The 14023-nt window shown below is 44.3% G+C and overlaps 1 protein-coding gene across 1 annotated transcript in view; it reads left to right on the forward strand.

Moving 5' to 3' along the window:
- The window catches only part of LOC119742169 (codanin-1-like), a 48575-nt gene that overhangs the window by 20305 nt on the left and 14247 nt on the right, over nucleotides 1–14023 (forward strand). The window contains exons 10-13 of the mRNA XM_038218211.1: nucleotides 9543–9608; nucleotides 10748–10891; nucleotides 11827–11993; nucleotides 13204–13285. Coding sequence (XP_038074139.1) covers nucleotides 9543–9608; nucleotides 10748–10891; nucleotides 11827–11993; nucleotides 13204–13285 — 459 coding nt within the window. The remainder of the gene's footprint in view (nucleotides 1–9542; nucleotides 9609–10747; nucleotides 10892–11826; nucleotides 11994–13203; nucleotides 13286–14023) is intronic.

Here is a 14023-nt window from a genome sequence, read left to right on the forward strand (position 1 = left end):
AACAGTTCCAGTTGACAAAAACTCATCTGAAGAGAGGTCGAAGATAATGCTCCTGTAACGCAAGATGCCATTGCAGACGAGTCAGGGTCTGAAAGTCAAGCCAATCAGTCGGGGCAGCAAGAATTGTCACCGCCCAGAGGATAAAGTAATAAAGAAAAAGTCTTATGTTTTGTATTGAATTTTACAGGAAAGGTTAAACCTTACGTTTTATATTGAATTATAAAGGGGAAGTTAAGGTTTAGGTACACTTTCCTTTTTTTATTTTTTTTGTTTATTTTTTTTGTGTTATGGTTGTGGAGTATGAGGCCATACCCCACCATGCTCGGCGCCAATATAACGGAAAATGTAGGGACTTATAGCTAGTTTATTTCCTACGTCATTCCTGTTGCAATAAGGTTAATTCACAGTGTGTTAGTGACTGGGCGGCGCGTAAGTGCTCAGTGACTGAATGCACGTACGCTATTGGTTGCCAAAGGCCCATAGGTTTAGCACAGGCATATGTGTTTGTACAGCGTATGCATGTTCACGCGAGGGCTATTCACGTGATCGTGCGGAGGAGTTGTGCTGTGGACAGCGGACGGTAAGGTCGTGTATTGCTCGCGCTCTGTCTTTTGGGTAATGCTGACGCGCACTGTGTAAAGGCGCTAGCCCTGACTGTGCTGAAGTTGCGCTGTGCATGTTGACGCTAGCTTGCATGGGTAAAGCGTAAATCAGGTTAAGGCTGAACAGCATGTATTACTTACATTGGCGTGCATTACTTACATTGGCGTGTGTTATTTACATTGGGGTACACTACTTACATTGGCCTGTGTTATTTACATTGGTGTACACTACTTACATTGGCGTGTGTTATTTACATTGGCGTACACTACTTACATTGGCGTGTGTTATTTACATTGGCGTACACTACTTACAATGGCGTACGTTACTTACATTGGTGTGTGCTACTTACATTGGTGTGTATTACTTACATTGGTGTGCAATACTGACATTGTTGTACATGTACATTGTTTACATAGGTGTACATTGTTCGACTTGGCAGTGATTTGTTTACATTAGTGTACATTGTTGACTTAACAGTGCATTGTTTACATTGGGCGCATTGCTCAAGCTGTGCGCGTTAGTTGCTGCTTAGGTGAGCTGTTAGCTGACTCCCAAGTGTAATTAAGTGACTCTGATAATTAACAACCTCATTAAGACTCAATTACTACTGCATATTTCTTGATTATTGTATAATAAATTACGATTATATTTGTGGTGCCGACATTCCTGTTGTCCAGGTGTATTTGTTGTTGGTTTATTGTGCAATTAACAGAGGGTAATCACAATCATCATAATCGGCGGTATATTTCCTCCAAAACGGACCTGCTCCCTAAGCCTTGAGGTCACTCTGGGAAGATCAGCTTCACTCTAATAGGTGTCAGACTTGGTCCCAATGAACTTGGGTTTGGCCCGGGGAGATCCCCGCCACAAGTGGTGTCAGAACTGGGATGATTATGATTGATTAGGTGATTTCGCTGTTAAATTATTTGATTGCACATTGTGTTTTGACTTGTATTGCTAATTGTACTGTGGTTTAATCGGTTGTTTGTTGTTTGTTTTCGTGTGTGATTGTTGTGGTAGTTTTCATTTATGAGCGAAGGCTCGCAGGGTCAAGCGGGCACCTCAAGTGCTGAGGCCGAGGTGCAACGACTGCAAATGGAAGCTCAATTTCTGCAGTGGGAAAAAGATCTCACTGCAAAGAAGTTGGAGGCTGCCATGGAGCTGCAGTCGGGTGGTTCCCCAAAGGGAGGGAACACAATCACGCCAGGTGGGAGCAGGCGTATGTTTCATCAGGTAGATACCGATGTTGAGCTGAGGTTGCCCGAAGAGAGTACTGGGTATGTCTCTGGAGCAATGTGGAGACGAGAGTCAGACACAAAGATGGTGACTGACTGGGACCACAAACGTGGGAGGGAGGTGAGCTTTATGGAAAGTACGCCTCTGAAAGACTCGGGCTCAAGGATAAAACCCCGAGCAGGGTCGAGACCAATCGCCTTGGAACGCGAGAGTCAAGTCATAGACAACTTGACGCTTTTCCTGTCCGGGCAAGATGGCGTGGAACAGGGTAAGCCAAGTACTAAACCTGTTCGTTCGTGATTGGAAAAAAGTGAACCCTACACATGTGCACTGCGATCTGGTAAGTTTCGCAACTCGACCAGTCGAGGCGAAAGACAGCAGTTCGGCTGAAAGAGTGGACGGCTCGTCAGTAGGTCCTTGGCCACTGAAACGAGAGGCACGTGTCCATGGCAACTTAGGTCTGAAGGGAAGTGTAGGGCCACCAAATCGTAGGCCAAACATAACCCCTGACCGGTATAGTGGGAAAGTGCTCTGGAAGGAGTATTCCCGCCATTTTGAGTCATGCCGTGAGGTAAACCAATGGAGCGAAGAGCAAGCGGCAAAGTGGTTATCCGCAAGCTTGCAAGGGCATGCTCTATGGTTGGTGGGCAACTCGGGTCAAAAGCGACGTACAGTGTGCTGGCCAAGTTGTTTGAGCGTAGGTTTGGGTCAGCTCGACAGAGTGAGAATTATCTCGTTGAGCTTTGACACCGGCGCTAAAAGCAGAAAGAGGGATTGCTAGAATTGGGGCAAGCAATCCATGAGTTAACAGTGCGAGCATACCCTGAAATACAGGAAGAAGCTCGAGAGAAGTTCACAAAGAACCACTTCGTAGATGCCGTTGACAGCCACTTAATTAGAGAGGGCCCATCCAAAAATGTTGGGTGAAGCAGTCCAGGCTGCCCTGGAGACTGAGAATTTTGAGAAGGTCGAACAGCATAGGTTGCTGGACCAAAAGCTCGCCAAATTGGCGAGGGCTTTGGACTCTGAACAGAGCAGAGGTTAGAGACTCTAGAGGAAAGTCTCAATGAGCAGGCAAAGGCGTGGTGTCTCAGAAGACACACAAGCTCGGGAAAGCCTTGGAACCTTTAAGTGTTTCAAATGTGGTGAGAAAGGGCATTTCGCCCGGGAGAGTAAAGGAACTCCAAAGCAGGGAAACGACGGTCAGCCCCCCGGAGGACTGTAGGACCACGCACCAAGTGAAGGCTGTATTTGCTAAGATCAAATACAATGGTATCCTGGGCATGGATTTTCTCGTGCCAACAGGTGGAATCATAGACTTCCAATTAAGGGAGTGGAGGCTCAATGGTGAGCGAATCAAGTGCACAAATGATGCAGGCGAGCCCTTTGTGGGACGTGTTGTATTTTGTAAAACTACGGTAATCCCACCAGGTCATGAAGCTGTGGTTCCCGGCAAAATTGCTCGGAAGGGTCCCGACTTGCTCGGGCCAGCTACGGTAGAACCGGTGGAAGGTGGTGGAGACCTAGCCAAGAAAGGCCTGTACTGGTGTTGGCCAGATCTCTGGTTGAGACTGAAGCCGATGTTGATCCGCTGCAGGTCTTCAATCCCCGAAGGGAGAAAAGAGTTGCCCGTGAGGGAACAACAGCGGGGGTTATCTCCCAAGTTGAGGCAAGTTCTATTCATGATGAATTGAACGCGGAGGCAAAAAGAGGGAAGGAGTTGCCCCTGTTCATGTATTTGCAAAACTTATATGAGAGGGGTACAGCCAATATAGAGGCCAAGTACCGGGATGATGTCCGGAAATGTCTTATAGACTTTCAGGATTTGTTGTCCAAGAGTGACCATGACATCAGTCACACAGACGTGGTCAAGCATCACATAAACACTGGTGATGAGCGGGTGAGGCGTCATCCGTACCTGCATCAGCAGAAAATCGAGGAGCAAATTAGCGATCTGGTTGACAAGAAAGACGGTAAGAAGTGCTTCTGTGTTGACTACAGAAAGCTGAATTCCGTCACCGTCAAAGATGCTTACCCTGTCCCGCGCATCGATGAAACATTCGATGCATTGCGAGGAGCAAAGTGGTTCTGTACACTCGACTTAATGTCTGGGTACTGGCAAGTCGCTCTTGATGAGGACGCCTGTCAAAAGTCCACATTTGTTGTGAGGAATGGGTTGTATCGGTGGAAGTGCATGCCCTTTGGGCTTTGCAACGCCCAAGCAACCTTTGAGCGGCTCATGGAAAAGGTCATGGCTGGCTTACAGTGGGAAATCCTACTGATATATTTGGATGACATCATTGTGTTCAGTAGAACACTGTCGGAGACCTTAGGACGTCTCCGAGTTGTGTTTGATTGGCTAAGACACGCCGGGCTGAAGTTAAAGCCCAGCAAGTGCCATTTGTTTTCGGGAGTCTGTTGCTTAATACCTGGGGCACATTGTGTCATCAGAAAGCGTGGCCACAGACCCCCAAAAGGTTGAAGCAGTAGCAACCTGGCCAATTCCAAGGTGTGTACGAGATGTGAGAAGCTTTTTGGGTCTCGCCTCGTACTACCAGAAGTTCATACAGGGATTTGCAAAAATTGCGAGCCCACTCCATGCCCTGACCGAGAAGTCAAAGGAGTTTGTATGGGCTGAGAGTTGTCAACAGGCATTTGACGAGCTGAAGAGCAGGCTCCAGGCCGCTCCGGTTCTGCCATACCCAGTGCCTGAGGGTAACTTTATCTTGGACACCGATGCCTGTGATGACGGTATCGGGGCGGTGCTATCCCAGGCCCAAGATGGTGACAAGAAGGTGCTTGCTTATGCAAGGCGGAAGCTCAGCAAACCTGAGCGAAACTACTGTGTCACTCGCAAAGAGTTGTTGGCTGTGGTGGTATATTTGAAGTATTTCAAACAATACCTGTATGGCCGAAAAGTGACCGTCAGAACTGACCATGCCACATTGCGGTGGGTACTTAATTTTAAGAACCCAGAGGGTCAGCTGGCAAGGTGGATTGAAGTCCTGTCTCAATACAACTTGGTTGTAGAGCACAGAAGCGGAAAGAAGCATGGAAATGCTGACGGGATGTCCAGACGGCCATGCAAACAGTGCGGCCGTGATGAAGAATATGAGACAACTGGTGAAGTACCCGAGTGTAAACCTCAGGGGAGTGAGTTCTTGGTTTATAGGGCGTAGCTGCCCAACCAACCCTGTCACAAGTTGCTTTAAGAGAAGCACAGTTGGAGGATGACACTGTGAGTTGGCTGATAAGGTCAAAGGAAGAGGGTAAAAGTCACCCCAGTGGAAGACAATTTCCCACTTATCAGCAGCATGCCAGACCTATTGGTCGCAGTGGGACCAGTTGGAGGTCCGTGAGGGAGTTCTGCATAAACGGTGGGACTCCGACAACGGAAAGTCCATCCGGTGGCTATTGGTGTTGCCACCAAGGGTCCGCAAGGGAATTATGGCTGAGTTGCATGGTGGGCAGCTTAGTGGTCACTTAGGGGTCAGTAAAACTCTGGCCAAAGTGAAAGCTAGGTACTTCTGGCCAGGCATGCCTGCAGGCGTGCGGTCCATCCTCCAAGGCTGCAATGTCTGTGCCAGGAGGAAGTCGGCTGCTAAGAGAAGGCTGGCACCTTTACAGCAGTACAGAGTTGGAGTGCCAATGGAGCAAGTAGCAATAGACTTGCTCTGGCCATTGCCCACAACGGACAATGGTAACCGATGGGTGTTGGTGGTTGGCGACTACTGCACCAAGTGGATGGAAGCATTCGCACTTCCTGACGCTTCTGCAATCACAGTCGTGCGTAAGTTGGTAAACGAAATAGTGTGTCGGTTTGGGGTTCCACAAGAACTCCACTCCGATTAGGGCACCAACTTTGAGTCAGGTATAATCTGCGAGATGTGCCAAATTTCAGGCATATCAAACACTCAAACAACCGCCTATAATCCGAAATCGGATGGCATTGTTGAGAGGTTTAAAAAATACCTGGGTCAACATCGTGGCGATGCTAATTGACCCTATGCGAGACTTTGCAGAAAGACTGTTAAGTAACATGCAAGAGGCTCACAAAAGAGCCAGAGAGACTCTCTTTCTCGGGAAAAGTGCCCGAAGGCAAAAGAAGAACTTTGACAGAAAGGCACCCAATCATGGGTTAATGGAAGGCAAACTAGTGTGGCTTCACAACCCAGCAAAGAAGAGGCACAAGACCCCCAAACTCCAGTTTAGGTGGGCAGGGCCATGGTTGATTCTGAAAAAGCTATCAGATGTAACCGTTCATATCCAGCCTATAAACAAGGAGGCAAGCCCAAAGTTGCCCATGTGGACAGACTCAAACCATGTGTCAATCCAAACAACTGGGAAGGTCAGTCCAGGTATGAGGTTGCTAAAAACCTCCCCAAAGAACTGACAACAGTTCCAGATGACAAGAACTCATCTGAAGAGTTGGCCTGCGAAGTCGAAGATAATGCTCCTGTAATGCAAGACGCCATTGCAGACGAGTCAGGGTCTGAAAGTCAAGCCAATCAGTCGGGGCAGCAAGAATAGTCACCGCCCAGACGATACCCCAAAAGAACCCATCAACTACCCTTGCGGTATAGATAAGTGTTCTAGTGGCGACCCGACCCTGAAAGGTGTTTGTACATAGCCGAAGTTGATTAGTTGTTGATAATGATCATTTCTGTTCTTTTCCTCAGAATATGCAGTAACAAAAAGGCTGTGGTGGTTCTAAGTGTAGGCGTTTCAAATGCCGATAGTGCACCACATGGTATATCCACCGACAAAGCTTGTGGCAGCACATAAAAGATGTGCACAAGTCGGAGAACACGCTGCGCAACAGCAAGTGCTCCTACCGGGCAGGGCAAGTAGACACTCTGCAGCGCCACATGGCAACGTGCCACCCAGTGGAGAGTGCTGGAGTTGATGACAGATCCATAAAGACCCCTGCGATGAAAAAAATCATCCCACGTAGTGTAGCATCCTTGGAGGTTATCGGGAGCCAGTCATCTCCCAAGGTCACCGTAAGTAGGGCAAGTCCTCCGCTGAAAATCCCAGAGAGAGCTGCCTTTAGGGATGAGGTGGGAGACGCGGCAGTTTTGTCACTGTCCCCCACACCGCTTTCCCCCTTGCTCAAACTCCCCTCATCCCCTGAAATCTCGGTTTTGCCCTACAATCAGTCTGGAGGCAAACCAAGAGGAATGCTAAAAATGATGCGGGATGCCCAAGATACATCCCCCTACACGAGCATTGCATCGCCGATGCCTTCCTTGGAGGATGATGTGGCAAGTCTCATGTCCAACAAGGTTGCCTCCCCTGCCCCCAAGAAGAGAATGAAGACGGCGGCAGTAACGGAGTTCTCCTTGGAGCAGATCTTCCTTGATGGAGCAATTGTGAAGAAGGAAGGAAATCGGGTAGACATGGACTGCCCACCGGGAAGTGAAGCTGAAAATCACCATGTGGGCAATTCCACGGTTACTCACGTTACAATTGTGATGTACTTTTGAGTTTCCTTGGGCTGTAATTACCTTACTGAAAAGGTTTAATAACTGTTATCCCCATGGTAGATAGAGTAGACCTAGACCTACCTAAGCACCAAAGATTACATCCAGAAAAATGTGATATGTATGATAAACAAGACACACAAAATCAGTTACTCACATTACATTTTCGTAACGTGAGTAACCGATTTAGTTTTTAATGTCCCATTTTTCCCGCACATATAGGCATATACATATACTTAAAATCCGCCCACAAATTTCTGTCTAAAGTTTATCTTAAAATTTCTTCTGATGAATGTGTGTAAAATGCTGTGTACATTTTCTGTAAAATTCTTGTGCATATTTAATGAGCGAAATTTGATTCAGATTCTGTATAATCTTTCCCTGTTAAATTTTGTGAATATTTAATGAGGTAAATTTTGGTGTTCTTGTGCCCTTTACACTGTGTACAAAATCTAGTAAATATTTAATGCTTTGAAATCAGCCCCCCCCTTATGTTTTATATTGAATTATTAAGAAAAAGTTAAGTCTTATGTTTTATATTGAATTTTAAAGGGAAAGTTAAACCTTATGTTTTATATTGAATTATAAGAGGAAGTTAAGGTTTAGGTACACTTTCCTTTTATTTGTTTTATTATGGTTATGGAGTATGAGGCCATACCCCACCACGCTCGGGCCAATGTAACAGAAAGTGTAGGGACTTATAGCTAGTTTATTTCCAACGTCATTCCTATTGCAATTAGGTTAATTCATGGTGTGTTAGTGACTGGGCGGAGCGTAAGCGCTCAGTGACTGAATGCACGTACGCTATTGGTTGTCAATGGCCCATAGGTTTTGCACATATGTGTTTGTACAGCGTATGCATGTTCACGTGAGGGCTATTCGACGTGTTCGCGCGGAGGAGTTGTGTTGTGGACAGCGGACGGTAAGGTCGTGTAGTGCTCGCGCTCTGTGTTTTTGGTAATGCTGACGCGGTCTGTGTAAAGGTGCTAGCCCTGACTGTGCTGAAGTTGTGTTGTGCATGCTGACGCTAGCTTGCATGGGTAAAGCGTAAATCAGGTTAAGGCTGAACAGCGTGTATTTACTTACATTGGCGTGCATTACTTACATTGGCATGTGTTATTTACATTGGGGTACACTACTTACATTGGCGTGTGTTATTTACATTGGGATACACTACTTACATTGGCATGTGTTATTTACATTGGCGTACACTACTTACATTGGCGTACGTTACTTACATTGGCGTGTGCTACTTACATTGGTGTGTATTACTTACATTGGTGTGTATTACTGACATTGTTGTACATTGTTTACATAGGTGTACATTGTTGACTTAGCAGTGCATTGTTTACATTAGTGTACATTGTTAACTTAGCAGTGCATTGTTTACATTAGTGTACATTGTTAACTTAGCAGTGCATTGTTTACATTGGGCGCATTGTTCAAGCTGTGCGCGTTAGTTGCTGCTTAGGTGAGCTGTTAGCTGACTCCCAAATGTAATTAAGTGACCCTGATAATTAACAACCTCATTAAGACTCAATTACTACTTCAATTGATTATTGTATAATAAAGTATGATTATATATATTTGTGGTGCCGACATTCCTGTTGTCCAGGTGTATTTGTTGTTGGTTTATTGTGTAATTAACAGAGGGTAATCACAATTATCATAATCGGCGGTATATTTCCTCCAAAACGGACCTGCTCCCTAAGCCTTGAGGTCGCTCTGATTGGTCTCTCGTCTTGGGAAAGCTTGGGTACGGGAAGATCAGCTACGCTCTAATAGGTGTCAGACTTGGTCCCAATGAACTTAGGTTTGGCCCGGGGAGATCCCCGCCACATTATGTTAGTTTGCAGTTGGCTGTCTTTAACTCTTTGTTTAATGCAACTGATGTTTTTAATCACTGCATGTGTTCACCTGTTGGAATTTATTTAACAAGAAGCACATCTTAAATATTGCAAGACCTCAAATGAGATTGTTATACCATGGTAATAGAATGTGAAAGTTTATATATTGAGAACTGTTCATGTGACATATTGCAAAAGTTCATGTATGACAACCTAATGGAATCTGCGGATCTGGTACATGTAAAATGAAACAAGTTTTCTCTGTTGTAGATCGAGTTTTTGTACAAAATGCCATGGACTACATCACAGCAGACAATTGTATCATGATTTTGGGCTTTGAACATTTCTTTGCATTTTTATTTTCATCTAATAGCTAAATGAACTGCAGTTTGGTTTGACGGACCAGGAAGGTGACCAAGAATCAAATGCTGTAGATGATGTAAGTTGTCAACATCCATCCAAAAACTAAAAAACTTCATTATACAAAACAAGTTAGACACAGTTTGCTTGTTTAAATGGCAGTGTAAATAAATTCTGTTTAGAAAGTTTCCTGTTTTAAAGGGTTTTACATATTGCTCTGCATATTGACTTCCCACATACGGTATTTGGAATTGATACTAGGATTATTCCAAATTGCCAATACACTTACATCGTTTTTAATGAAAATAACTGGAAACACAAAAAAATCAGTTACGTAAACAGTTAATTAATAAAGAAAATATTTAAAACCCTCCCTCTCTGGCTTTCAAATTTGACAATCCATCCCAGCTGTCAAAATCAATTGAGTGTCGTTTCTAACAGTTGAGTGCTCCCTGTCTACAAAAAGTAGGATTGTCTGGCTGTGACTGTATGTGTATGTCTTGCAGATTTTTCCTGTTTCTTCTGCTGTTATCGGGTTATTTAATCACTCGGAAGACCAGAACTTTTCACCCACATGAGCCAATATATGCCCTGCTTGTACAGTCGAGTCTCGTTATAACAAACTCGTTCGGACCTAGCCAAATTGTTTGTTATATCAGAATTTTGTATTAAGAGGAACATCAGTCCCATTCATTGTGCATATAAATGCACAGTTGGGACCAAGGCTTTATGTTTGTTAAAACCAGAATTTTGTATTAACAGAGTTTGTACTAACGAGAGTCGACTGTATACATTTTCGGGTTTTGCCAACATTTTCGGCCCTCCCCTCCCCCCCATTCCATAACTGCTGAATCCGTCACTGACAACTATGCGTTAATTGTAGGAGATCGATAAGCCAGCTGGACTTACCAGTTACCTGCATTTGTCTGTTGATGGAATTTAACTAACCACAGTACCTTAATATGATCTGACTGTTGGTGACTATCCTGTGTATAAGTTATGGCAGGGGATGTGCATTGAATTTTGAGGAGTGTTTTATATCAACTACATTGTATCATCCCTCTCAAACTTGATGCATATTACATGGACATAAGTATTCTTGTAGGTGTATGTACCATGATATAGTAGTGTAAAGTATCTATAGTGAAAAGTCACTACATGGCTTGAGTAGGCCTACTAATGTTTGAAATGTTCTCTGTTTCTTTCTCTGTCTTGTAGGAGGTTCGCAGTAGCTTCAGCAGCAGTCTGCAGTCGGCCAGGATTCTTGCCAAGTTTCTTGGTTTCCTCGTCTTTCTACCGTACCAGGGAGGCAGCGTTCTCCCAGAATCAGTGCAAGGAGATGTGATTGCACTCCGTAACAAGGTAATATATTTTATTTTTTCGGGGGGGGGGGGGGCTACTTGTCCTTTAATAATCGCAGCCACCCAAAAGACCCATGTCTTACCACAGAGCACAGCCAGATTGAAATTTTTGTGGGGGGAGGAAAACCGTAGAACCCCCCAAAAAAACTCGTGGCACAGGACATGTGACCGGATATGGGAATCAAAGCCAGGTCGCAGCGTGACAAGCCACATCCTCTGTGAGTTATTCCTTGATTGCCATTTACCAGGTTTGGAGCTTGCCATTTTCCAGATTTCCATGCGGTTGGGCTTCAGCGATTCTACCAGAAAATCTGTTTTAGATAGACAATGAATAAGGAAAAAGAACAAAAACTGCTTGAGGACTTGTCAAAATTGACTCTGCATTATTAGGTTGGTTACATTTTTTTTTGAGCGTTTGTTTTTATGCGCAGCAGCAGCAGGAAATTGCCCTTTGAAATGGGCAATGCTTCAAAAGCCAACATAGGATTTTGAAAGATTGAGGAAGGTAGAACCTAGACACCATTACTTGACATAGGGCTTGATGCCCGTTGAAAGCCTAAGTACAAGATTATGTTTCGTGGTTTTTACACGATTTGGGAAAGTTCTTGGTTTGGACTCCCTGCACAAGTACCCCCTCAATGGTTACAAAAAGAGAGTTAGGGGAGACCACTGAGAGGGACATTTGAACAAATTGCCGATGGCACCTGACAGTCACGCAAAGACGCTACGGGGTTGTCTAATTTCAGAATAAATAAGTCATGTGTGCATCGCGCCATACTCGTGTGAAACCAGTAAGACCATGCAGTGTTTCCCTCCTGCTACAGCTTTCAAAATTGGCCACAAAGTGCCATCTACTGCATTCATGCATGTAGTCCATAAATGAAAGTTAATTTTAAGGAATTTTCGGATAATTTGGATTTTTTGTTTTGGGTGCAGTGTTGCCCTCCGGTTGACATCTTGGAAAGCCTTCGTGTTGCCTGTCGTCAACATCGACTGGTCATAACCGTACCCTGGGTAGTGGAGTATCTCAGTATGATGGACCCCATGGCAGCCCAGCTGGAATCTTTCCAAGTGCTTCTCCGCCTCTTGGTCCAGGTGTACAGGTAAGACTGATGGGAGTGTAGGCGGGTTTACACGGCAATCCACGTTTAAATGTGGTTTCAAATATTGTTTAAGCATTTCAGCCGAGACTTTACAAAGACTGCCGCCCTTGTCATGGATATTACATTTCCTTTCAAAACTTTGAAATTGCCCTAATGATCGAGCTCGAATTGATCTCTGAAACTGCGCGGCCCAACTGCATGTAGATCTGCTGTAGCCTATAAGTCATATATATGTGTACATGATGTAAAAGTTGTTCTTATAACTACTCACGTGGTCGTGACTGTCAATTGTAAAGGATTCCCATTTATACAACACCTGAATAAATCCCCGTCATCTGATTGGTGGATCGTTGATCTCATGTCATTGAATTATTCGTACCCGCATGCGCGTGGCGTGCAGCGCACAGTGCAATGGAAGTTCCATTGCACAGTGAATAGAACTTCCATTGCACGGTGTCACTGCTGCCGGTGGTGGCGCTGTTTTAAATCGAGATAAATTGACTATGATTGTCCTCAACCTGTTGAACAGTTTGCATTAATAAAATATGATTAACTTGTCGAACTTTTAAACAGTTTTTAACCTGAATAAATTGGCTATTACATGTAAAAGTCAACCAATCAGATGACAAGGATTTATTCAGGTGTTATATAAAACAAATAATGAATGTGTCACGTTCGTGCAATGGAAAGAATAATTTCATTCGGTGACAGATGAAATGTTCCATTCCACTTGGCTTCGCCTCGTGGAATGGAACATTTTATCTGTCACCTCATGCAATTATTCTTACCATTGCACTCACAGACATTCATTATTTGTATAATATTTTAGTGAACGTCAGTTGGTGCATGGAGCATTTCATAGCATGTCGAACACCCAATTTGTGTGCAGTACAGTGCTAGCCCCAATGCGAAATGAGTGACCTTGTGACCCAATTTTCACGACTGCAATAAACTGGTAGCTCTGGTCAGTGGAGACCTGAAGCATGTAATGTTGCGAAGGCCTAAGGGACAAGGTGATTGATTGCCAAAAAAGGCATTTGGTGAAGTGTGGTACTAACCAACCTGCCAACCAACCACGAAGAGACATGAGTACTTGTAGAGCCGCTTTCCCGCAGCCAAAAACAAATGAAGGAATTAAATATATAAAACTCTAACAAACAAAAAACAAAACAAAAAGTAATGAATTGACTCATTGATTGCGTATATTTAGGCAGGTGTCTGTCAAGCTAAGCTCTGATGCATCCAGCTATAACATGCTTCTGGTTCTTCTTGTACTGGGATGGCTGTTTGAGGTAAACCTTGTTTTCTTCTTTTTTTAGTTCTTGACTTTATCTGATACATAATCTTTTGCTCTGCACTTGATTTCATGAAACTCATTGTACCTTACGATGCATCGCAGCGCTGCAACGCGTTATATCCCTACAATGCGTTGCAGCTGCGACGCGTCCCGCGATCCATTTCACAAAACACATCGTAAGTGCGATGCGTCGTAGGTGTATTTATAGCACAACTTGGTGACTGTTTTATGTATTTAGTCAGCGTACAGTAAATGGTCGTCTGATATTCAACAAAGAGTTGTCGGATCTCCGCTCAAAATTTGTTGAAAATGAAATCAAAATGGCGGCTGTGTGATGTAATTTTAAAGGAAAACAAGCTCTCAGTGGACTGTAAAGCTACTTTGAAATTTCAACTGCAATATGCCAGGCTAATCCATAATTATTCAATGAATTTTCTATTTACAACTTTACACACATTGCCTCGTTATTATAATCTCGTTTAATGTTTATGTAATGTTTATGGCATAAAACTGGCTCAGAAAAGGACTCTTCTTATTTTGCGATCACCACTAGACACGTCGTAACTTGCGACGTTTTTTAAGTCCTTGTCAAGGAACTTACGACACGTTGAACTCATCGCATATTTCGTGAAATGGATTGTACGGCGCGTCGCGAGTTGCGACGTGTTACACGTCGTTGCTCGAGTTGCGACGCGTCGCATCGGTTAGTGAAACTGGGTGCTGAAGAGATTTC

The sequence above is a fragment of the Patiria miniata genome, unplaced genomic scaffold (assembly GCF_015706575.1).
Source record: "Patiria miniata isolate m_02_andy unplaced genomic scaffold, ASM1570657v1 HiC_scaffold_11, whole genome shotgun sequence".
NCBI classification, from domain to species: Eukaryota; Metazoa; Echinodermata; class Asteroidea; order Valvatida; family Asterinidae; genus Patiria; species Patiria miniata.